The sequence below is a fragment of the Ochlerotatus camptorhynchus genome, unplaced genomic scaffold (genome assembly GCF_037179485.1).
Source record: "Ochlerotatus camptorhynchus isolate MF236.1 unplaced genomic scaffold, CSIRO-AGI_Acam_v1.1 ptg000259l, whole genome shotgun sequence".
Lineage (NCBI taxonomy): Eukaryota > Metazoa > Arthropoda > Insecta > Diptera > Culicidae > Ochlerotatus > Ochlerotatus camptorhynchus.
In genome coordinates, this window is record NW_027040749.1 from 614604 (window position 1) to 640801 (window position 26198).

The window sequence follows — 26198 nt, forward strand, 5'->3', positions numbered from 1 at the left end:
CCATAAGACAAACCACATAGGTCCTATAAGAATGCATTAAAGGTATGTGTGACCGCTTATACATTTCATTTGACACATGATTATTAACATGATTCATTAACTTTTTGCAAGGTGTCTGCTTATTAGTTGACTTATACATTTTATGGATAATCAGTAATAGAAATTTGCCAAAAGGTATAAGGAGATTTCTATCCGTGTACCGTGTGATTGCATTTGCATGATTATTTAGCTCGATTTACGCCGTGAAGTATGCAATAGTTGATTTATGATGCGTACTGCATGGTATGGTACTGGATGGCTTCCTGTACTAGAATTTAGTACATGCTGGATGGTATGGTACTGGATAACTTCATTGCCAAGGCAATCAATGGAACCTATTTCGTTGGTATGTTGCTCTCCATATTTTTAATATATTATATTGGTATGTTTTCATATTTTTAATCTAGAATTTCATCTAAACATACATTTGTGACACACCATTAATGTGTGGTGACCCCAATCGTATGATCGATGACTTGGATAACTATTTAATTGATTTAAATTATATTCTAAATTTATCCACCAAATTTTCACAAATGTTGCTCGATGGGTATAGAATAAGGGTTCTACTTCCCCTTTCTTTTCAAAATTTGGTCGATCCAATTCTGACCTGTCATGGTTATTCAGTGTGAATTTTGAAAAATGTGGTAGCTTTAGGTGATGCTTTAGTATGCAAAAAATATATTTACCGTGAAACCTACGAAGTAAGTTTCAGTAATTAACTTTCAAATGTCATATAAAGAAAAAAATTGTACGTAAAATAGCAGAGATATGAACAAAACACATTTGTATGTAACCCTTAATACCCCAAACTTAAGAGTAAGGACCGATTTCTGCGCTTAAGCTTTTAACCTGGTTAAACCATGTGTTTAAACCACACTTCAGATTTAATCGCAGATGAAAAAATCAGCCTTTGAAAAAACTTGTATTTCCTGGTTGCATTCCCTGGCTTTATATAGGATTCAGGAGATTTGACTTGTCCAAAAAATCGAGATATCATCATCGAACAGATCTGTGAGTCCTTTCTTATGCAGGTAATACTCCAAGTACCGAGCGTCTCCATGGCAGCATTTAAATTGAAATTCAATCTTCACAGTTCGAATCATGAGCCGCATGAATTCTTGGAATAGAATACCAGAAAAAAAGCAATGCTCCATCCGTTCGTTGTTCCGATAAGCCAATCGTTAGCGCACCGATAATGGACTTACCATCTTGGTCAAAGTCGCGCAATGTTTTTCCATTTTTGCGCGATCCTCTTCATCCTCACTCTCTCTATCTTTGGGTGGATGGCGGTGATTTTTCGCGGTTCGTCCGTCCGATCTTTTCATACTCCATTCATCTTGGAGTATTTTGCTCGCTCACCCGGAATACTAATGCGTTGCTGCCTGCTCTATGTTCGAATGTACATTCTGTTTTCGGGTTTTCGTTTCCACTGCCCGCAGGCATTCGCTTTGCTGATAAAGTATTTAAATGATTGCTCGCACCCGATCGGCGGATCAGTTTGACGGTTGTAGTGCGAAAGTGAAGATCGACGGAGCAGACGACACGACAAAATCGACGAGAACACACTGACTGGAAGTGATTAACAGTGCCGATACGTGAGAACATAGTTGGAATCTGAACGGAAGAATAAGGAAGCTTAAGGTGTTTCCGGCGGTGGTTGATTCTATCGAGTTGATACAAACAATAAGCCGAGTGTGTTAATTTGATAGATCGAGAACAACTGGAGTCTCATTAGAAGAGTGACAAATTAGACGGGCCAGCGAGGAGGAGTGCAGCGCAGGAGGGAAACAATGAGATCATTACTGCTAATTGCGGCAGTGCTCGTCGCTGGAGGTACGCGAGCTTTTAGTTTAGTGAGCCACCTAAGGTTTAGTGATATGTTAATGGTATTATGATTTGTTGGTTTTGTTGATGGTTGTGATGGGGTTGAGTTGTATCCAGGTGATACTATCCACTGTTTTTATGATCAACTATAAGTTTAGCTGTTTGTAACGTGTTAACTTTTGCACAAAAAAGAATCGTTCTTAGTGCACTTTTTGAATTATGGCTACCCTTTAAGCTCGTCGAAGGAAATTACATTTTGAGAGCTCTATCGACATTAGTTGGCAATACTTTGAATATTTTTAGAATTTGTTTTCATGCAAATGGGATATCAGATCCGCATTTGAAATTTGGATTCGGATTCGGATTCGGATAGTCAGAATTGCTTGAGTTTCCTGAAATTTGTAGCTAATTATTTAAAATATCTTCCGGTGACCACATTACAGAATCTGTGCATGTCGCGACACATTTCAAATTCTGCACACTTTTCATATAAATCTTTAATAGAATCTCGCATTTCCCGGTTGGATGTACTAGTTACTACTTATAGTGGAACTGTGAATCAACAAGTTTAGCATATGGATTTGTTTCTGTCGGATGCCATGTTGCAAAAGTTTCCGAAAATCTAGGACAGTTCAGAATTTTAAGAAAGAAAACAAAAATACTAAAGTAGTGATATTTAACCGAAATATATGTGTGAAGGGGTTCCTGTTTACATAGATCACATTTAAATAACACGATGTGATAAAAACATCCAACAAACAATTTGAGCTGATTAAAGGCTGTAGAGCCATTTTTTCAGCTGAAGAAGCAAATTTTTGCCTGAATAAGCTCTTATTCCGTTTCCAATGTTTGTTGGGATAACCTTAATTACGAACATAAGGGTTAATAGACAATGGAGATTATTAACCATACACTCTATCTTTTCAAATATAAGACGCTAAATAAAAAGCTTTGAATCTCAATCTCAGAATCTCAACATACAATTATTCAGGGGCTGTGGCTTGAATCATAGAAATAAGTTTCAAATTTAGTGCTCGTTATCAAACTAAAATGTCCAGAACGATGACCCCAAAATTATGCCAATCTTCTATTTGATTTCCACACTGATTCCAATGTGAGTGTAAGGAGTTATTTTACAAATATTGGGAAAACTATCGAGCATTGTGTAACTTAGTTAAACATGTCTTTATCCTTTGTGAACCAACTCGATCAATGACTTATCTTTCTTTAAGGTGAAATTGACCTTAGTGAGTAAATATAAATCTCAAAAATGGTTTGTAGTGATGTCTCAGAGAAAACCATTTTTGAAATTTTATTTACTCACTAGGTAACTTTCAATTTAACATCTCTCATCCTGAGGGGTGTAACACATTGTTAAGTAAACATTTGGGCCTATCTTTGGGCCTTTGGGCCTACATTCAAACTAACGATTTAGAACCATAAATATTGTATTTATCACTGTGGAGTCTTCGAAGAATTTATCGGCAACCCAGAGTCTAAAATTTTTGCCAAGTGTAGAATAATGGACAAAAAAGTTCATCTGAGATCCTGAAATTGTTGTTTTCTAAAACCAGGATCTAAAATTCAAGACGCTGGACAGTGTCGTAGTGAGGGTTTGCTCTACCTTTAGCAATCCATGAAAACTACTCACTGTTTATAAAAGATTAAATCGTGTGCCATGTTTCAAATTAGACTAGTTTTTCTTGAATTTTATTAATATCTGGGATTCGGAATTTAAGGTTAGCCCGGAATTGTTTTTTTCCAAGTCTGTTTTCTCGAAAAATATGATCAATGTCCTAGAGTGTGAATTGTCTGACATCAAGAATTCTGACACAAAAAGCAATGTATCAGAATCCTTAAAATTTCTTAAATCCTTACCTTAAATACACAATCCCGTAAGTTTGCAATCTCTAAACATTTTCGAATCTTTTTCATATTTCTGAATAAGCGGTGCCGGTGGTGTAGTGGTAAGCATGATTGCCTCTCACCCCAGCAGGCCTGGGTGCAATCTCAATCGGCGCCGCCGGGCTGTTCTGAGGCATAACATCTCTGATCACGCCTTCCTTCAGAAGGGAAGTAAAGCCGTTGGTCCCCGGTTCATGAGTTGATGAGTCGATAGGTAGGGTCCAGGTGTGGGAGCTGCCTTCCTGGCGTCGGCAGCATTGGTGCTCAGCACGGAAAACAAGATAGACGGAAAACAAATCAAGGCAAGGAAGATGTTTCTGAATCGTGAAAATTTATCCTCCTGTTAAATTTTTGATCCATGTCTAGAGTATGGAAAAATGTGCCAATTTCAAATCTTATATGTCGATAAAAATTCAAAGCCTCAAAATTTGATTTGTCCAGAATATTGACTTCTTTCTTTTTCTAATAACCTTCATAATTTCGATGAAACTCACAATTATCTCAGAGCTCTTGTAAAAATTTCCCAAGAATAATCTTGGGAGCTTCTTTTAATTTTTTTTCCATTACGAATGCTCTTCAAAATACACAAGAAATTCTTCTTGTTTTCTTCTAATTGTTTGGCCTTCCTGGAATATTCCTCAGATCTTGCTTAATATACCTTTCTGAAAAACTGTGGAATTATCCGCAAAATTGCTTCAAAACTATGCTCAGAATAATCAAGGAATCCTCCTGTAAGTTTAGTATAAACTCACCTAAGTAGTTTTCCAAAATTTCGATTGGAATGTTTGGATGGTTTTTTTGAGATTTTTTTTTTAAATTCTGTATTCTTTTTTTTTAGGAATTCTCATCAGCGTTTCGAATTCATTCAAAAGATCCTCAGATATTCACCTCAAAATACCCTAGTGATATCAGATCTTTATTGATATTCTCTTGAAACTATCCTCAGATCTGAAATTCGCCATGGAATTCTTTTGGATCTTTCCTCAGATTCAAATGCCATTCGATTTTTTATTAGAATTCAATTACAGTTATTGTTTTGGATGGCTTTGGAGTTTTGCTTTTTCATTATTATTGTTTTGTAATACTCAGAAAAATTGTTTGAAATTATTATCACAATTAATTTATAACTTCCCTTTGTTTTTTTTATAAACTTTACGTTCAAATTTTTATAAAATTTCGTTTAAATTTATCTCAATCATCTTCTGAAAATCGGAGGTTAACCAACCCCAGACTGAAAGCCTCCCTAATAAAGAAAACCTATAAAACAGCAAAAAAGGGTTATCTTCCAATTAATTCCACTTAATAAATTTTGGTATCCATGACAGATACGTATTTCGACTACAATGTGCAGTCTTCATCAGTGTCATTCCCACAAAAGAACTTATCAAAATCTAACCCCATTAAGTACTCATCCCTAGTCAAGATCACATGTAGATTTTGATAAGTTCTGTAGTGGGAATTAAGTGGAATTAAATGAAAGATCCCATTTTTGGCTGTTTTATTTAAGCATTCCGCTAACAACCCAATTTCATTACTTCATTATGAAGGCTACCAAGCCTTTGAGATTTTCCTTATTAGAGAGTTGTATAAATTTTTCTCCTTTTTGGTTTTTGGTTTTTATTAGTTAGGTAGGTTCCGATTCAACACATTGTAGTTTCATTTTTATACCTGTACTCTTGACTTTTTTACCTAAGGATGAGTACTAAAGGGTTTAGATTTGAGATAAGTTCTTTAGTTGGAATGACACTGATGAAGATTGCACATTGTTGTCGAAATACGTATCTGTCATGGATACCAACATTAATTAAGTGGAATTAAATGGAAGATAACCCCTTTTTGTTGTTTTATTTAAGCATTTCGCTAACAACCCAATTTCATTACTTCAAAGAAAACCTAACCTAACCTTCTTTTGGAAATCTCTTTATCAATCAATCTCTTTTCAGAAGTTATGAGTTAAAACTACCTAGAAATTATACTCAAAATTACTACTCATCTCCTATTACAATATAGCCACACATTTAAATGCTACTTAGACTTACTTTGCATCCATCTTCAGTTTTAAACTCACTTGAAATTGTTTTTTTTTGTTCATTAATTTATTTGATAAGGCTCAACCGAATTTACCTTTACAGAGGATTCTTGGTCACTATACAATACATCTTAAAAGTATAGTCAAAAGCTACTACACAATAAACACTATATCTTCCGCTATCCAAAAAGCCTCCTCCATCAGAACTGGAGCCGCTTTCAGTGGTTTCCTTATATGGCAGTTACGCCATCGGGGGGGCAGAGCGCTTCCATTGCAGCAATGGACGCAAAACGTGGTCAACACTCACACACTCATCACGAAACGGTTGCTTTCCAAAGTCGACGACGCATCGACCGGAAGAACTGCTGATGAAGAACAATGAGGAGGACCATACAATGGTTGCTGCCAAGAAATCAGACGATCGCGTGGCACACATCGAGAGTGGCCTGCTTTTGTCAACAGCCGAGGGAACGTCTTGAAATTCTTATTATAATAATGGTAATTACGCCAAGATTCCTTTGGATATCTTCTGCATTTTTCTAGGAATGTGGCCAAAATCCTGAAAGAATTGCCATTCAAATTTGGTTAGATTTATCCTCAGAATTTCATTTGAGTTGTTTTCAGTTTTCAGTTTTAAGTTTTCAGTTCTTCTTCCTTATCCTAATTGTATCCTATATTCTGTCTTAGAATTCACCTGAACATATCCTCGCAAATCCCATTTGGAAATGAAGCATTATTATCTTGAAATTCTCTTGGGAGTTCCTTAAGAATGCTTTCAAGAATTCCTTTCAAGTGCTCTGCAGAATACTCTTGGAATTATTCCATCGAATTTCTCTGGATCTTTTTTTCTGAATGATCTTCCAAGTCCAAAATCTTGGAGTACTTTTCAAGGTCCAAAATAATTAATTTTCCGGCGACTTAGTTTTTTTTTCAATTAACCTTTAACATATTTTTTTTTAAATCTCAATGTTTTTTTTTCCAGCTCAATATTTTTAAAACCAATTTTAGTAGCATAAATTTCATATTATTAAAAATAGATCTTTTACTTTCCCAATTAGATCTTATTACCCTTTCAAGTCATAGAATAATTTTCATGATTCTAGACAGTTTTTAAAATTCGGCTTTGCATTTTTTTCGAAATTCCTAAATATTTGTTAAATTTTTAAATTCTTTATTTGGGGGGTGTACATCCCATAATTTCGTGAACAATTGCTTTCTACTTTGACCTGTCGTTCTTCTTCTGCATTCTTTTATTTAACGTCGGTTTCTGTTCCGCAATCTATCTAGTTCGTTTATTTGGAAGGCTCAATCGCGTTAGCTTTACGGAGCCGATAATTCATTGTTCACTGTGTGTAACAAAATTCTCTTAATTCTATGTCTAGTAGGAGTTGGGCCGATTACTCGCGGCTTACTCGAGGTTAGAAGGGCACATTTTCGAAGGATAGGATCAGGGGAGGAGCTTGGGGTAGGGTTTTGTTGTCTCATCAGAGCGTTGTAGTGTTCCGCAATCTAGTGCCAATCACCGACGGACATCGATTACCATCCATTGACGGCAATCGAATGTGCAGGAATATAGCTTCCACACCTGCGTAGGATATCGCACCCATTCAAACACACATGGGCCGGGACCAACGGCTTTACTTCCCTTCCGAAGGAAGACGTGACCAGAGATTTGTTTGCCTCAGAAAAATCCCACTGACCTCGGCTGGGATTGAACGCAGACCCATTGGGACGATAAAGCAGTCTCGCTTACCACTACACCACCGGCGCCGGCTTTGGCCTGTCCCAATCGCCGAGTTAAAATAAACTGTCACTTCTAAAGTTTATTGTTTGTTTTATGGTCCCTTTAACACATTCGACCGGGGATGCGATATGAACTCGTTACCTTAAGCGTGACAAACCAGTACGCCGGGCCCGTCCTCAGTTCGAAGGTTTACTTTCCATGTTCTAAAATTCCTCTGTTGTTGATCGATCAAATTTCGAACAGAACTCATCTACGGTTATGAAAATGATACTTCTTGTCTGTCAAAATTAACCAAGCTCCGATTGCCGGATTTCTTTAAATATGTTAGTTTTAGCTCAGAGTTTAATGTTATAAGCCCCATCTTTTATTTCACCCCATCGACTTGTCACTTTTGGCGGTGGTTATTTTTGCCACCTCATCATTGCGGTGCTAGTCAAGGGTTTAAGTTTGTTGTATAGGACCCACAATTTGTTTCAACGTTTGAAATATTGATTTTGCAATGTCCGTTATTTAAAATAAAAATATGTGTACTCCAGAGTATTGAAAAAGGGGTGAGTTGATTAACTACCTACCCTTTATTAGTAAATTTTTTCATGTTTTTTAGTAGCATTAGTATAAATAGCGATTGCCCGTGTATTGAACGGGAATTCTAGGTTCAAATCCCATCAGGTGATGGATTGTTTTTTTCATAACCAACTGATTAAGTGTTACCTGATTTTATTATTTCACGAGCATTAATATTTGATATCAGTACAGTATCTGTTCGATTTGAGCGACAAACGATTTTTTAGTTCCTAATAGCTTTCCACAAATGTCAATAGACGCACACTTGACGGCCAAAGCTTCACACATATCCGGACAGTCTTAGAAAAATATTAAACAGCACGAGCAAAGTATGGATACTGGAGACGTTGTCAAAATCAATTGGACTCTGTAGATGACTTTTGTTCAACTACTATCGGGCGATCGCTTTGATCGAAGTAGGCCGCGCTGCGAAAATGACGTGCTTTTGTTTTGCTGGTTTGTTTTCGTTCTTGTGAAGTTACAACAATTTTACAATTTACAAATTTACAATTTCGTTTTTAAAAAGTGTTCAAAAGTACATGAAGTGAAAATTATGAAATTCCTCTCCGTTGCATGCGGTGCCGTCTATTCCAACTAACGCAAAAATGGAACACTCATTTAAGTTTATTTGCATTTTCGTTCTTCTTTCCTCTATAGGATTTATCCATCTAAATTGAGACGATAATTTTAATATGTACTTACTAAATTCGCGTCACTCAAGTATTGCACAACTAGGGTAGAGCGCTACTTCGTCGTAACCATCCATTTCCGTTCTATCGATCAGAAAATATCAATAATATCAATGATTTCACCGTGTACAAATCAATAAAACCTATTATTCCGATGCATTAGCTACAACATAAATCCTATTAGAGCACATTTATGAATATTTAAGCTTATTGTTGTCAAAACAAAAGAAGCGTTCCTAGCGAATCTCCTTTTTCTACGTTTATCCGTAAGACGAAATAAAATCTAATGACGTTTCAATGCGTTTGGACGGAATTGAAACTCGTAGAACTCGAGTAGTATCAGATTTAAAACAATATCTCAACAATTTGTGACTCTTTATCAAATCGAACGGTACGTATGAAAAGATGAATAAATTTAGAAGTCATCTTTGACAGAAATATTCCATTTTTTGTTAAAACCAGTTCAAAAAAGAAAGTAAAGTGGGGGTTGTACTTAGTAGGACGGAAAATAGATAAAAAGCCCTACTTGATTGAAAGTTTCAGAGCTGTCACCTTCTAACTTCCAGGTTCAAGTTTCTTGCTTTCATAAGAAATTATTGCAGCCCTAATACCACTGCCAGACAGTGGGAGTTGCATTGTTAATAGGCACACACACTACTATCGGGCGATCGCCATTCCATGTTTTATGAGCATATGATTCTAATTTCTTCCGATTCAAAGCTGTTGCGAAACATCCATCCACCTATGTCGTTCACAGCTACGCTCAAGGTAGTCGGGTCAAGATTGTACCCTAAAGCTCACCGACGATTAAATAAAATAAAAAAAAAAAAGAATCGTTCTAAATCCACACCATTAGTGAATTCCAAACATTTGCCTTCAGTATGCAAACTGCCTTGAACTGAACAGTTTCAGCCACTGCTAGAGCCGGGAATGAAACGCTGAAAACATTGAAATGCGCAAATTTCTATTCCAATTACACCGATGTCATCAGTATGGTGAAGGAATCAGAACGCTCCAAAGCATCCCGCCGCCATAGTTGAATGGTAAGGGTCAAGTTCACGAACCAATTACTGGCTTCCAATCGACGGCGAACTTGACTCGTGTTGCCTCGATTGCTGGATTTTCTCACTTTTTCTTCGCTTCTTCAACGCCGCCGCCGCCGCCGTCGCCTATATGTGTTCACACATAAGAGTAGCCCGTTTGTTTTTCATTTGGGTCATCGCATTCGTATGACTTGTCGAATGTTTCGCTTGCCGGGTGTGGAGCGTAGTATGCTAATGTTGGTAGCTTATCACCTTATCGCCGTTGTCGAGCGTTGTTGATGAGCGACTTCCATACACATGTTGATACCATGTGGTGGAAGCCGAGTCCAATCTCAGTAAAACTGATGACGACTGTAAACAAACTTCCAATCTATCACCGTCGCCGCGCGTCGCTCCGGACACATGCAAACACTTTAGGAAATAGATTTCCATTTTTGCTTTCGGAGCGCATCCGATCGCGCTCGTTTGAACGCGTGTGGTTCCAGCGATTATGAGGACCCAGCTGCGCTATTGCTTCTGTGGTTGATAAGCGATTAATGGTTTGAGCCGGAGAAGTTTTGATGGGCCTGAAGTTTGCTGTAATTCTAAATCAATTCATTTGCATTATATTTTCCAGCACTGGCCTTGGAAGCCGGCCAACAATGTGCACCAGGAAGCACATTCAAACTGGACTGTAACACATGCCGCTGCTCGGTGGATGGCAAGGTTATGTCCTGCACGAGAAAGTTCTGCGTCCCGGAGGAGCAGGGGGATGATCCTAAGGTACAATCGGCGGCAGCGGAGGAAGTGTCCAATGGGCAGCAGGATTTAGCTGCTGAAAAGGAGGAAGAGCACGTGCATACCAACGGACAGGTGTGCACTCCGAACGAGGTGAAGATGGAGGTGAGTTTCGGGTGGGATTTGGGCTGAAATTCGCAGAAGATTCTAACTTCTTTGACCCTTAACCCGGGTACCGAAGCTTATTGCGAAGCTCAGACAATAAGATAGAACGAAACAATGTTCTACAAAGCTGTAGGTTTAGATAAGAACTACAATATGGTGTACTATATTTTGGAATGGACAGCTCATTGTCCTCAGTTCCGGAAACCACGGGGAGTGGTCAATCTCTAATTTTAACAAATACTAGTCATGCAGCATATCCAAATTTTCAGAATTTCATGGAAATTTCATTACAGACCACGTCAAATGACAAAAGCGATAAAGACCACCCGATGACCTTGTAACAGATTCCGCAAGCCCGGGGGAAGTTGTAACAGAAAACAGTCGTACGACATAGCACAATTTTCAGATTTTCATAGACTATGCTTTAGAGACCATTCCAACTAAGCAGATTGAAAATGGCCATGCGATGACCCTGGAACAGGTTCCAAATTCCTCCGGGGAAGTGACCAATTTCTGATTGCAACATAAACTAATAATTCAACATTTCAAAATGTCATTAGATACTATGTCAACTAACAAGAGTGACAAAGGCTACCCCATGGCCCTGGAACAGGTTTCGGAACCCTCAAGGGAGAGGTCAATCTCTGATTTTAACATAAACTAGTCATGCATCATATCCAAATTTTCATAATTCAATGGACATGTCATAAGAGACCATGCCATCTGACAAGAGTGACAAAAACCATCCGATAGCCCTGGAACAGATTCTGGAAGCCCAGAGGAAGAGGTCAGTCTCTTATTGTAAAAGAAAACAGTCGTGCGACACATACGAATTTTCATAATTTCATAAACAATTCATTAAAGACCATATTAACTAAGCAGAATACAATCGCATCGCGATGACCCCAGAACAGGTTCCAGAAGCCCCCGGGGAAGTTGCTAATATCTAATTGCAACATAAACTAGTCATGACCATGTCAACCGACAAGAGTGACAAAGGCCGGAACATATTCCAGACGAGCTCTCTTAACTTACGGAAAAATCACAGATCTTCATAGAATTCCATAGAATAGAACCTAAAAGAAATTAATTTTTTCTAATTTTTATAAGTTTTATTTTTAGAATTTTTAATAAACCAATTAATGTTTTCTTTTTAAATTGAATAAGTAAATTAATCGGAGCCGAGGGAATGGCATTGGCATAGTGGTTAACGTTTATATCTTTCACGCCAATGTCGCGAGTTCTAATCGCATCCCCGCACAAGCCACGAATGATTCATCGGTGTTAAAGTGATTAAAATAAAATTAAAGAATTTCTCGATGCTTATGGGATTATTGGATTTGGATTTGTATCTGAGACAAGCGGCGATTGTTAGGACGCTGACATTGGAAGATCGCACCGCAGATTCTTGTTTTTCTGCGTACTTTTCGAAAATCTCGGATTTGCTCTAATACCCCGAAATCGATGTATTAATGTGAAATCCGAGATTAAAATTGAGAATAATACGGCATAGTGCTTAGTTAAATCGGACATAATTCGAGATTGGGCCTAGATGGGGCTTTCCGCCATAAATGAAACAGTAGCTTAGAATTTAGTTGAGAGTGCATGAACTTAGAAAAATTCGTGTAAATTTAGGTGCTCTGAGAGTGACATATACGAGCGTCAATTTTGACATAAATTTGAGTCATAACAGACACGAAATATAGCTTAATCAAACGTGATTTTCGTCGAGCAACGAACTTTTCAGCCTCGGCGCACTTAAAAATACATGAAATGTTTGTTTACATCTCATCTTTTATGTCAAAGATGGATTCCTTCACGTTTAAAATTAGTTCTTTCTAAGTGTGTGGTATGTGATTCATAGTTTTGTTCATTTGAATAAGAAATCCTGGGCAGAACTATACTCTATCGAATATATAATTGTTTTATAATTTTGTTGTTGTTGTTGTTTCTTTATTAAGGAATCTTTCAGCCCAGTTCTTCAATTAATCAATCTTGTCGAAATCTTTAATCTTCAATCAGGTCGGGATTCAAAGACAATTTTTTTTTGCGACAGAAGTGTTCTACTCGGGATGTGTGATTTATTTAAAAATAAAAATTGAAATTAAAAAAATTAATAAACATATTTTTGATCAGCTTTTGACACTCTTTGTCAGATTTTAGGACATAACTTCAGTTTCCTTTTTTTATTCCCAGCAGTGCTGCACAATTTCGACAATACACGGTGATACTCAAAATTCTGCTTTGGTCACTCGTTTGAGCTAACAGTCATCGTCAAGGCAAACCATGTCAATTGTCAGTGGCATTTTTGTCAGTGACGAACATGTGCTGATTTGTTTATTAGCTAAATTTAAAATGAAATTAAATGTCTTGAGGAAAACATTCACATGGAGCCATTAAAGTGAACAAGCATCTACGTCCTGAACAGCTTGGATAACAATAATGTGACTCAGAATGCAAGAAATAACCCTTTCTGTTACCAGGTGAATCTTTGTCATTGACGAAAAAATGAATGAGATTTTGACAAAGATTTTTTTGAGGATCAAGTCTATCATTGACTATGTGACAAACAATTTTGTCAATATCGCGCAAAAGTCTGTCAATGACAATGACAAATCTCAGCACTGATTCCCAGTGTATTTTTTATCTCTAAGAACATTTAATCAACTAGAGGAACTGAGGACAGCCAGACACGGATTGTTTTTATCTTATCGTTTTATCAGCATTCTGTACTCATGCTAAAAGAAGCTTCATTTTTCAATTTATTTTAAATCTTGGTCCCAAAATTTACATTTTTTTTTCAATGTTAGTGAAGCGAACAGTTACGTTATTTACTGACACATAATGTAAATGATTTTAGGCAAATCGAGATTTATTTCGAAAAAAAGAAGATAATTGTTGAGTATAATCAACTCAACCATTTTTTGGCGATCGTTTAACAGCAGAGCCCACAGTAATATAATAAAAGATCTGTGACGGTTTTTTCATTGATGAGCCAATATTTTTGGTCATGTTGAAAATGTATGTAAAGTTAAATTTACTTTGATGCATTCTCGAAAAATTCGAAATAAGTATTTTCGTATTATTATAAGTATTAAGTAAAATTAGCAAAGGGAGAAGAATGACGCGAGCTTTTTGCAATCTGCAGTGATGCATAAAAAACTGCTTTTGAATTTTTGTTTTGCTGAATTTTGTTTTAAATAATACCGCGGAATTTTGTTACGTTTCGGAAAGTTGAAAATAATTCAACACGAAATTTTCTGCTCTAAGCGAATCGAAACCAACAATTAGGGAAACAGTTTATAAATATTCCGTGAAATTCCACGTTTCGTTCCTTTCAGTTTGAAGCGATGGTTGGGGGTGGTAGTTTGGCAACCTAATGTTGTCGCAGAACTAAGCTACATCAAAGTTATTAATGGAGGGGGGAGGGTATGAAGGGCGCTAAACCATATTTCGAATTGGAACCAAAAACAAATGCCTAGTGTGTTTGAGATCAAATAAAAATCCACTTGTTGATTCAAAAAAAAAAAAAAATTGATCTTCCGAGTTCCGATTCAAAATCACCTAAATTATTGAAATTTGAGCTGTTGGAAATGTTAATAATGCACGGACTACAGCTTTGATTACTATAATGGTGTGGCGTAAAAAGGAGAAATAGTTGATTATTCATGAATCCCAAAATTCAGTTTTACATTTATAAAAAAAAAGGTAAATATTGTTTTTTTTTCTTTTTAGGTAGGAACACCATTTCTAGCCTTTAAAATCTAGCTCTAATTTGCGGAGTCAGACTGGATTCGATGGCATTTTTGTTTGCAAAAGAAGTCAGAGACAGAGGCTGTAGCAGCTGCTTCGAAACAGATGTCATAGAATTTACCAGAAGCTGCATAAATCGAAACATAGTGATTTGAAGATTGAGATGAAGCAAGTTTTTGGTGTAATGCTTGAAATTTTCTGTGTCTCGAAACATTTTCTGTGACTTAAAAGGATTATCGGGAATATATAGAATCCCAATTTTTTATGTGTTCTGTGCAATAATTCATAAAGTGTAAACACATTTAAATTTTAATTGTAATTTATCAGCCCTCACCCTGGTGGCCACTGCTAACCCATCGTGTTAGGTGAGGACCTACCAAGCCTAAGCGTTAAAACATGCCAGACCGTATAGCATGCCGCAATCGTGACTAGCCGGCGCAAAATGTCCAAACTAGTACACCGATACATTAAAAAATGGATATGAGAGGGGTGGAGAGGGAAAGAGTAAGAGATATCAATTTGCTGAAAGCAAAGAACGAAAATATTATTTTCCTTCTAGGTCCATCGCTATGGCTGATCCGTACGGTATACCAATATCTGGCACTAAATATTAACCGTTCCATAATTGGTTGAACCGTACGGTATATTAACACCTGAAATTATACAAAAACAAATGACATATTAGCATCCTATCTCTGTCTTATCTGAAATACCAAATGCCAATGGTTTGAATGTATCAATATATAAATTGGAAATGACGTTCAATCAAATAAACCCATACCCCACTCACTTGGCCAGGCTTCAGAATCGTCCAGTGGGCAGTGCGCTCTACACTCCAAGTTCCCTTTCTTTCAAATACACCCCAACTTTGATATTTTACCCATTTGAGTTTTGATTAATCATAATGAAACATTGTGACAGAGCACGGACTTGAGGTTACTAGAGTATTAAATAATCTAGGTCCTATTTAGGATTATATCTGAAAAATCCAAATCTGGCCAACGCCCACCAGTGTAAACACATTCTATGTTCAAAAACTTTCGTAGTGTTGGTTTTAAAAATTCTGAATTGCCGAACATTTTTCATGCTCTTTCAAAAAATTCTTTTTTATTTTTGTCCTAGTTCATGACAGCTTTGTTCAAAACTATGTATTAAGTTTTACAATTTTCCCAAGACTCAGAAATTAAATCGGCTTGAAAACACCATCAAAACTACATTGGAAACGTCAATGAACACTCTTAGCAATCGAAAAAAAAGCTTAATTTCTTTTGAAAGTCACCAAAATAGCTTTCAAACCTGAAAATTTCTAACACAACTAAGAGAACGCAAACATGTCCTTTAAATCAAAATGGCCCAGCAAACTAAAAAAGTAGAAGGGTCTGTGCCTAGGGGCACGAACGGAAGCTTGACGTAGGACCACTAGTGGACGGAACAAATGTGAACATTTAGTTCTTTGAATTGATCAATTATCAATTATCTTAACTCTTTCCGTTTTTTATTTGTAAGCGTATCAAATTTGTAGAATTTATTTCATAGAGAAAGTTGATGAAGAGAATCCAAGTGACTGTCAACTTGAGTATTTTCGATTCATCTACCCGACTTTAAAAGGTGTATTTTGATTTTTTTTTGTTATATATGAATCTTTAAGTTTTGTGCATTTTGGTATTAAAGTGTATTCAATTCATCCCTCACAGGATTTCTTTCCGAATTATATGAATGGGGCGGGGGCGGAAAGTATCGTTTGTGCAGAATATGCAAAAAAGGAGGGACTTCGAGAGATTGAACTCGTGAGAGCTAATTTTCTCACAAATTTGATTTTATTGGCTTTTGTAGTGATGGTTGATTAATGCTGAGCTGAGCACGACGAGCTACTGATTCCGATCCTAGCCTAGCGGTGGGACTTCTTTCTCCTTCTCTATGGTTGCTCATATGAGCTCTGCAGCTCGCTGCTTGCAGGCAGCCTTTCGTTATTGTTGTTGTTGAAAGCACTCCTGCTGCTGCTGAACTGGACACCATCACTTACGGTAATTGAATGAGGCCCGTTCAGTGGGACCGCATCGAATTCGATTTTTAAGTCTGTGTTAGGGAATGCGCTGTTTTCAGACATTCGGTGATAATTTTGATCAGCCAATTGGTTTTTTTCAATAGTGACCTATTGAAAATTAACTAAGTGTTCATTTTAGCAGATTGGTAGATAAATTTCCAATCGTTTGGCTTGTTTAGAATTAAAATCTATCTGCTATTGGTCGAAACCTGACCTCTTTTTGTAATGCTGTGCATTCTGGTTTTTCGAAATTGCGTGGATTCTATAGATCCTGTGGAGATCTATCTAGGCCTGATGTATGTGTTGGTAGAGGGAAAATGTAAAATTTGCGGGAGACGATGTCTTAACACTCGAAAGCAATTTTGTGAAATATGAAGTAAAACAAATCCTAGCTAGTTCTGCAAGATGATTTTGTTTGATTTTATTTATTTGTAAAGTCGCCGGGAAAAACTAGCTGGCGATTTGTTTTTTATGATAACTTTATACTTGAAAACAGGCAAAAACTCACAAACAGGCTGCTTTTTCATGGTATATAGTGTGATAATTCAATAATCAATAAATTATCTCAACATTTAGTTGCAAACCATTCATAAATTTTGGTAACATACAAAACATTCTATAATCCACATTAAATTCCATATGCAAGCGCCGATTGAAACAATCTTTTCAACGTCACTACAAGGGTGGGTGATTGATTAAACGGAAGAAACGAATCGTGCGAAATGAAAGCCGAGGAAAAACTAATTGTACCAATATATTCAGGCCTACAATTCCACACCTGCTATAGACAGGTTGAGCCTTGATAGCTAGCTGCTTGCGGGATCTGATGACCTTGACCAATGTCCAAATAAAACTCTTAAACGATTTTTTGGTGGCCCTGAAAAGGACCGTTTTGTAGTGACGGTTGAGTAAGTTCAACACGGATGAGGCTGTCGAGCTGTATGTCGTTTGAAGCGTGGGTGACATGCTTGGCATAGATGATCCATAGCATAGCGGTGCAGCTTCTTCCTCCTTTGATGGTTGCTTATGCGGGCTCTGCAGCTCGCTGCTTGCAGGCAGCCTTTCGTTGTTACTGGAGAACAATTTTCAACGCCACACGCCGAAAGCACTGCTACTGCTGCTACTGCTGCTACCAGTGCTGAGATTTGTCATTGTCATTGACAGACTTTTGTGCGATATTGACAAAATTGTTTGTCACATAGTCAATGATAGACTTGATTCTCAAAAAAATCTTTGTCAAAATCTCATTCATTTTTTCGTCAATGACAAAGATTCACCTGGTAACAGAAAGGGTAATTTCTTGCATTCTGAGTCACATTATTGTTATCCAAGCTGTTCAGGACGTAGATGCTTGTTCACTTTAATGGCTCCATGTGAATGTTTTCCTCAAGACATTTAATTTCATTTTAAATTTAGCTAATAAACAAATCAGCACACGTTCGTCACTGACAAAAATGCCACTGACAATTGACATGGTTTGCCTTGACGATGACTGTTAGCTCAAACGAGTGACCAAAGCAGAATTTTGAGTATCACCGTGTATTGTCGAAATTGTGCAGCACTGGCTGCTACTGCTGCTACTGCTGCTACTAATTTCGACGAACGAACACCACCACACAGTGGTGTGGTCGTTGGGAGCGTGTGGTTCTGAGTATGGCGATGAGTGTGCAAAATATTACGCAATTCCATCCTCCTTATTCACACGCACCCGAGGAGCGCAGGCGATGCCACTTTGACTTGTTTCGTCTACTTACTACTCTCTGACGACTGTGCTGGGGAAGCAGCATATGCATGTAGGTAATTGGTGGATTTGTTAGTTAATTCGACGCTTTTGGACAATGCTGAACATTTACCAGTTTTTCAATAGTTTTTTGTTGAAAATCAACATTCGGAAGCATTGTTATAGATGCGTAGCCATATTTCTGATCGATTGGTGATAAAATTATTGAAATTGGACCAGGGACAGCTGAGTTATTAAAGTTCAAAATTTTTCTAAATTTGTTACATATTCCATTTTTGGTTTTCACAAAGTGTACCCCCATATAGAAATCAAAGACGTAGTCCTACGTAAAAAAAAAGCTCCGGAACTTGGATGTTAAATCAGCCCTAAGAACGCATTAAAACTCGCCTTCCTTACGGGTTTTGAGTCGCCAATATATTAATTACATTTTTCAAGGTAATCAAAATCAAATCAATCTTTAATACAAGCTCTCTGAATCGAGAGAGGAATCTTGTGGGTGGATTGCTCCTGCTCCAACTATAATCTCACCACGATAGCTCCTGGGCTATAGGCCTCTATCGGGTGTCCACACACTTGTACTTTAGTAGGGGTATTTCTGGTAATAATAATGCGGCACGATAAAATCGACGATAATAAAACATACGACACACAATTAAAGAATTACCTGTGTCATGGGGACAATGAGGGACACCAACAGCCAAACGAAAATAACTAGCAGCATTGCTGGTACTTACAGTTGTATTCTGCTACATTTTGCTCTCCTACTTATATTCCTTACTTTTCCATTTGATCTTCAGGGATGTCCCCCTTCTTCCGCCGCTGATTTTTCTCCAACCGCTCCTCCGACTAGCTGCTGATGCGTACCACGAAATTCGGGAGCGTTGTAGCTCGATAACGTCAAATTAATTCAACGCTCAGCCCCTTGCACTGACGCCGCTGACGCTTGTTCTAGTTATTAGGATATAAATTTATCATATTCTTGGAATTTTTTAACATCCATACTTCTCACGACATAGTCAGATGTCATAGTTCAAATCTCATCCCAGACAAGCCACAAATAACCCAAGAGTGTAAAAGACTATAATATTAAAAAAAAAACTTGGAGGGTGGTGTACAAGACACGACCGCATTGTTGACGTAGGACTACGAAATTTTTGTTCGATTTTCTAGTTTGTTGTTTCGGATATTATTTTGTAATTAAGTGAGTTATTAACAACTATTTTGTAGAAAGTTGTGGTGGCCCTGAATTGTGATGGTTTCTTTATGGCAAGCTTTGCTATAATCACTGGACCTCGTGGTTATTCGCGTTTATACATATCACTTGCGCAGGAAATCAGTTTGGCACGGCATTTGTGACCTGCATACCTTCCAGTAGCATGAAACAGGTCAAAATTTGCGCAAATCTGTCAATAAATTTGTTTGTCTTGCATTTGCTTATAGCAAAATACTGAACTTTTCGGGAACATTCACGCCAAAGAACTCAACAACACACTTTTTGTTACATGTCTCATGCATGTAACAAATTAAATTTTGTTTGCTTTTCTTTTTGGACACGCCGGTAAAGTACACAGACTCCTCCCATCATGAGTAGTTTGCTATCAAGTAGCAACACTGCCTCCTCTCCTTTTGTACTATCTGTACTTTAAGTCTATACTCTATGTACTCTGTATTATTTAACGGTTCGGACGATTTCGAAGATGTCGCGTAGCAGGAGAATGCAACGATGAGTGTTTCTCAGTTTATGGAAGTGAAACGGAATAAATATAACCCACCGATAAGACTACAAATAGAACATAATTTAGCTCCCTAACAAATTATTTGATTTTTGTATCATTTTGATGTATTTAGTGACAAATTGAATGGGTAAATCATGGGTTACTCTATATAAATTCTATTCCAACTCTTTTCGGAAATAAACTTGGTGGCCCTAAAAAGGGTCATTTTGTTACGTTGGTGATAAGTTTTAACCCCTGAAACCGTTCAGAGTGCGTCCCTGTCGCTTCAGAGTGTAGACGACATCCATGGCCGTGACGGTTTTGCGCTTGGCGTGTTCAGTGTAAGTGACGGCATCACGGATTTTTCTAGGAACACCTTAAGTACACCTTAGGTTTCTTCGTAGATATAACCGTAAATACGCTTGACACCACCACGTAGAGCCAGACGACGGATGGCAGGCTTGGTAATACCCTGGATTTTAACACGCAGAACCTTCCGATGACCCTTGGCGCCTTCTTTTCCAAGATCTTTGTCTCCCTTGCCACGACCAGTCATTGTTGCATGATGTTTGTCGTTGAACGGGTCAATCGAAACTAAGCTAAAAGCGTAGTTAGCAACCTCTTATATAGACAACCAGCTCAATATAGACAACAGTCATGATGATGCAGCTTTGTCGATATTGGGAAATTCTGCGTGATAACATCCAGGGCCTGCCATCCATCGTTTGGCTCGACGTGGAGGTGTCAAGTGGTGTGCTGAAGGTGTTCCTAGAAATTATGATCCGTGATGCCGTCACCTGTACTGAACACGCCAAGCGCAAAACCGTCACGGCCATGGATGTCGTCTACGATCTGAAGCGACAGGGACGCACTCTGTATGGTTTCGGAGGTTAAAACTTATCACCAACGTAACATTGGTGGCCCTCACTCAGGTAAGCGTAATTACCTGGGTTCAATCCCAGTCGGTGCCACGTGGATGTTCTGAGGCATAACATCTCTGATCACGCTTTCCTTCGGAAGGGAAGTAAAGCCGTTGGTCCCCGGTTCATGAGTTGATGGGTCGATAGCTAGGGTTCAGGTGTGGGTAGCATTGGTGCTCAGCACAGAAAACAAATCCAAGGAAAAAAAAAAACGGAGAGCATTTTGTGTGGTCGTTGGGGGCGTGTGGTTCTGAATTGGCAGCAAAATGTTCCGCAATTGCATCCTCCCTATCCGTACACGCCCGAAGATCGGAGGCGAATGTCACTTCGACTTGTTTCATCTGATGACTGTGTTGGGGAAGCAGCATATGCATGTACGTAATTGGTGGATTTGTTAGTTATTTTGAAGCTTTTGGACAATGCTTGAAATTGACCACTTTTTCAATAGTTTCAATTTGGAAACCAGCAGTCAAAAACATTGTTATCGATGCGTAGAAATGTTTCTGATCGATTGGTGATAAAATTTTTGAAATTGGTCCAGGGGTAGCTAAGTTATTAACGTTCAAAATCTTTCATAATTTCATTTTTCGGTTTTCATAAAGTGTACCCCCATCTTCCCGAAAGACGTAGTCCTACGTCAAAAGTAGAAGGGTCTGTACCTAGGGGCACGAACGGAAGCTTGACGTAGAACCACTAGTCGACGGAACAAATTTGTTGAGCCTTTAATTCTTTTTGAATTGGTGGCCCTGAAAAGGGCTGGTTGTTTTTCAAATGGTGGCTCTGAAAAGGACCCCTTGTTGTTATTTCCTGGTGCCCATCGAAAGGGTTGCTGGATTGGGAGGGTACGGAACGAATTGGTACTAATCGCTGTTGCCTTTTGGCGCTCCTTTTATTTTGGCGCTTTTTGTTGATATTGCTGTTGTATTTGCTTCAGTGGATGAAGAACTAACACGAAATGCATAAACGTGCTACCAACTGACGTCTGCGGGAAGGTTTAGATACTCAATGACCCAAAGCTGATGGTGATTTTCCGAACACTGCTATTGAAATTAATTGATGATTATATGCTGTTATTTCTCTCCATGGTTAAAAAATATTTTAATTTTGTAAATCTGTTTTACTCACCATCTAGATCTAAGAAGAAATTCTATAACGTAGAAATATAGTGGCCCTGAAAAATGCCATTTGGGTTCCAAGAGATTTACATGCTGGTACTTTCGGGATGGCGTGCTTACACCATTGCACAGCGGTTTACATTTTGCAGGTGATCAATGTTGTAGTCAGCCTAACGGAACGACTGCAGTGGAACGTCCGAAAGAGGGTGAAGCTACTCAGAGAGCCTCAGAAGTCCGCGTCCTTCATGGTCCTACCAAATTTGTGGTGACCATCTCCGTCGCAAATAAAACTGCCATTTTGGATCGAAGCGAACAAAGTGGTGTACTTGGGTATCTCCAGGGACAGCATGCTCAGTTGGCTTTCCTGGCAGCAGAATCACGCAGGTGATCATTGTAGTCAAACTCAGCTGTGTAACGTTCGAAGGATGTCGTTGCCGTTGGTACTGCTTCTTATACCGATGTTCGCGTCCACTTTCTGGCTCTTTCAAATTAGTTGTGACGACTGTCCCCACAGCTAATGGAATTGCAACTGATCACGTTCACTGAATTACAGTCTGTTTTATACTTGAAGAATAGCTAATTAGGTCCCTCCCTTTTGGAGTATTTTTCATCAGAGCGTTCCTAGTTGCAATTATATGGCAGCATTCACACCAGACCAAGGCGTGCTCCGACCAGCATTGATTTGAATTGTTGTGAAAGAACAACTAGCTCTACTTGACTCTTTCACACCAGTGCAAGTCAGCCCAGTCATGCTGCCTATTGCGGGAAGCCTTTCCTCCGGTCCTGTGGGTGGATTTGTCGTCGTCTTTGTATTGGTGCGATGCGGGTTGTCCCACTCTTACGTCATGTCCGACGTTTATCCGTCCGTTGCATGAAAGCGAACGACGAAGAAAACTTTAACTTAAATTGATTATTATTTCTTTTGTTTGTAGTGGGATACCATGTTTGTTGTTTCAACTGATACAGAGGTATCGTTTCATCTCTAGTTGTTTGATTAATATAAAATTGTTAATTAAATTTCCTAGACCTATCAGACCTGTTTAGGGAATTACCACCTTAGTGGAATTGGTTTGGTTGACGAAGAAAACGATTTAGCAAGCATTTTTTTTATCGCTGCTTTTCTCCTCCCTTCCATTCATTGGTGAAATGGTGAGTGGTCAACCGCGCGGTGAGCTCGCTCACGTGAGCATGCGTGTCGTGTGTTCGATTTGCGCTCTATCATCACGTCAGTGTTTGAGATTGTTCGTTACATGTCTGAATTTCATTTTTTTTAATGTGACTCCAAGAATAGAAATTTAAGTCCTTCTTCAAAAAAAAAAAAAAAAAATTAAAGTCAAAGGTATCAAAAATATTTAAATAAAATTTTTTCAGATTTCCGCTCAAATATGATTACCGAAGTTATAAAGTTTTATAGAATATCAACAACTCATGACCAATAAGTGACCCACCGGTGAGTCACGACCCATAGATTGAAAACCGTTCCTTTTTGCGGAAGCGGATATTAAACATTGTGACAACTCTGCGCTACCATGTGGTTTCATTTCCTTCGTTGAGCTATTATTAACATTGTTTGAAAAATCTGAAACACACAGCTAAAAGTCAGCCTCCTTCTTTTCCAGGACTGCAACCGCTGCAAGTGCGCCGCCAACGGTATTGGCTGGTTCTGCACGCGCAGATCCTGCCCCCCGCGGGAGAAACGCTCAACCGATGCTGTGCAGCCAGCCTTCCAGTGCACCCCGGGATCATCGTTCAAGAGTGCCGATGGATGCAATGACTGTGTCTGCGGTCCAAGCGGTATCGCTGCTTGCACGATGAAGTTCTGCTTCTCCAATACCAAAACGAAACGGGACGTTGCTCAGCAGCCACCGCAGAACAAATGCGTTCCCGGAAGTTCGTTCAAGAGTGCCGATGGATGTAACGATTGCTTCTGCACGGATAATGGCATCGCAGCCTGCACGATGAAGTTCTGTTTCTTCAATCAACCAGCACCCAAGTCGAAACGCGAAGCAATGCTTCCGGAGAAGCAATGTGAACCAGGGATCAACTTCAAGCATGCCGATGGATGCAACGACTGCTTCTGTACGGAGACCGGTGTTGCCGCTTGCACGGCTAAACTCTGCTTTATGAACCCCAGAACGAAACGGCAAGTAGCAAAGGCAGATAAGCAATGTGTATCGGGTACTTCGTTTAAGAGCGCTGATGGATGCAACGATTGTTTCTGTGGTGACAATGGCATCGCTGCTTGTACGATGAAGTTCTGTTTCTTCGATGAACCGGTTGTCAATCGACAGAAGCGTGACGCAAGTGACAATGAAGAAAATTGCGTTCCTGGAACGCAGTTTTTGGACAAAGACGGATGCAACACGTGCTTCTGCACTGAAACTGGCCATGCGGCGTGTACGGAGAAGCTGTGCCTGACCAACCCACGCACCAGACGGTCGGCGGACAACGAAGAACTGCCCATTTCGGAAGTTGCTCCCGGTGCTCCAGGCTTCACGTGCAATCCAGGCAAGAGCTTCAAGTACCAATGCAATAACTGCCGGTGCGACACGGACGGACAGTCGGCGGCATGTACGTTCAAATTCTGTTTGCCAGGAGAGTACTAAAGTGTGAGGCGTCGTAAATCCAGTACGTTAAGATGATTTATTACCATTTGTTAAGATACCTCCTCGTTGTGTGCAGTTTGTGAAAAGCTATAAAGATGCTCTCTAGGAGAAGAGGACACCCAATAAAGTTTAGTTTTGTTACAACTCTCAGTTCATAACTATTCATGGTGTTGTTTCTGCATGTCTTTTCGGTTTTTCCGTTCGTTTGTTCGTGCAGTGTGACTTATTGCATTGTTTTGAGTTTGGCAGCGTTTTCTTGTAAACTGGAGCGGAAAGCAGATTAGACAAGTAAAAAGTTGTCGCAAAGTTGTCCTCTTATTTGCTTGTCTCCAATTCCGGAAAGATGAATGCAAGAAACATACAGTAGTGGGACAAAGTCAGCTGGCTCAATTCCTGTTTTCATTTTATTTTTAAATCAAGTGGGCAAGCACCTGGTGCAGAAATATTATTATATCAATTCAAACGAGCCGCGCTTCTATTGAAGCAGCAGACTATTTTTCAGCAATGTTTTTAGAATTGGCACGTTTCAGTTTCTGTAGATTTAGATTATGAGACTCTGTTCGGGGTTTGTAAAAGGAAGGGAGTTGAAAGTAGTTTGAAGTTGCTCTGGCGATTATGATTTTTCGGCGATTATTTGTCATTTGTTTGGAATGCATTGAAAGTTTATAATATCATGACAATCTGAAAGTTTATTTATCATGCATTATATATTTTCTTATGCCCTGAAAGTCTCTATAATAAAGAAATCAATCAATCAATCAATTTCTAATGTCACTCAATTTAGCAGCAAAATCGGGAAACGCCTGTGTGTGCGTGTGTTTGTGTGTGTGTTATTTATTTTTATACTAAGGATAAAATTTTCAAAAGCCTAGCCTAAGCGGGTTTTTTAACCACTAAAAAAACCTTACAGCAAGAGGCAGCTGGAGTCCCCCTGGATCCATCGTACTGTATTACTTGGAGGTGAGGAATGGGGGGTGAGGGTGGTGCGATTGAAATTCGTTGATTGTCTCTCTACTTCCGCTGCAGATTTGACGATATTTACCTTACAGTACTGTTGATGACAATCCTTGTGCCTTCGATATGCATTTCTTGTACAACTCAAATATATTGTATTAACAATATGAACCGTACTCTTTCATTTTCCCCAGCACACGACAACACTAGCGTCCTTGCGGCACTTTTCCCATAGCAATTCCCATATAAACTTCAAAAAGCCACTGCAGTATGAGTTCGTATCCAAATGAGCTTAAATTTTGGGAGAATTACCAGGACATGATTTGAAATCAATTGAGCTTGGTGGAGTACTGTTGTATATTTAAAAACATTCTACGTGTTGATGATCACTTCGGTAATGGTATGCATCTCCCTTCACACAGCCTCAAATCGTGGCAGATATGTGGCCAATACGACTGTGTCTAATCCAATTGTGTATTCTTGTTTTCAGTATAAGGTAATTAGAATCTTACTCGTGAGCTTCTGTACTAGGCACTCCGTTCGCAGAGGATGGAAGCACGCTCTATCAGCTAAAGACCAAGGACCCATCGGGGTTAACTATCCTATTTTTCCTACTATTACATACGCC

At 38.7% G+C, this 26198-nt stretch overlaps 1 protein-coding gene across 1 annotated transcript; it reads left to right on the forward strand.

The window, feature by feature from the left end:
- The first annotated feature begins 1530 nt into the window (after nt 1-1530).
- On the forward strand, nt 1531-24777 carry LOC135705162 (laminin subunit alpha-5-like). Its single transcript, XM_065226753.1, has 3 exons — nt 1531-1875; nt 10457-10722; nt 23630-24777. The coding sequence occupies exons 1-3, from the start codon at nt 1833-1835 to the stop codon at nt 24614-24616; spliced, it is 1296 nt and encodes a 431-aa protein (XP_065082825.1). The 5' UTR covers nt 1531-1832; the 3' UTR covers nt 24617-24777.
- Nucleotides 24778-26198: the final 1421 nt, after the last annotated feature.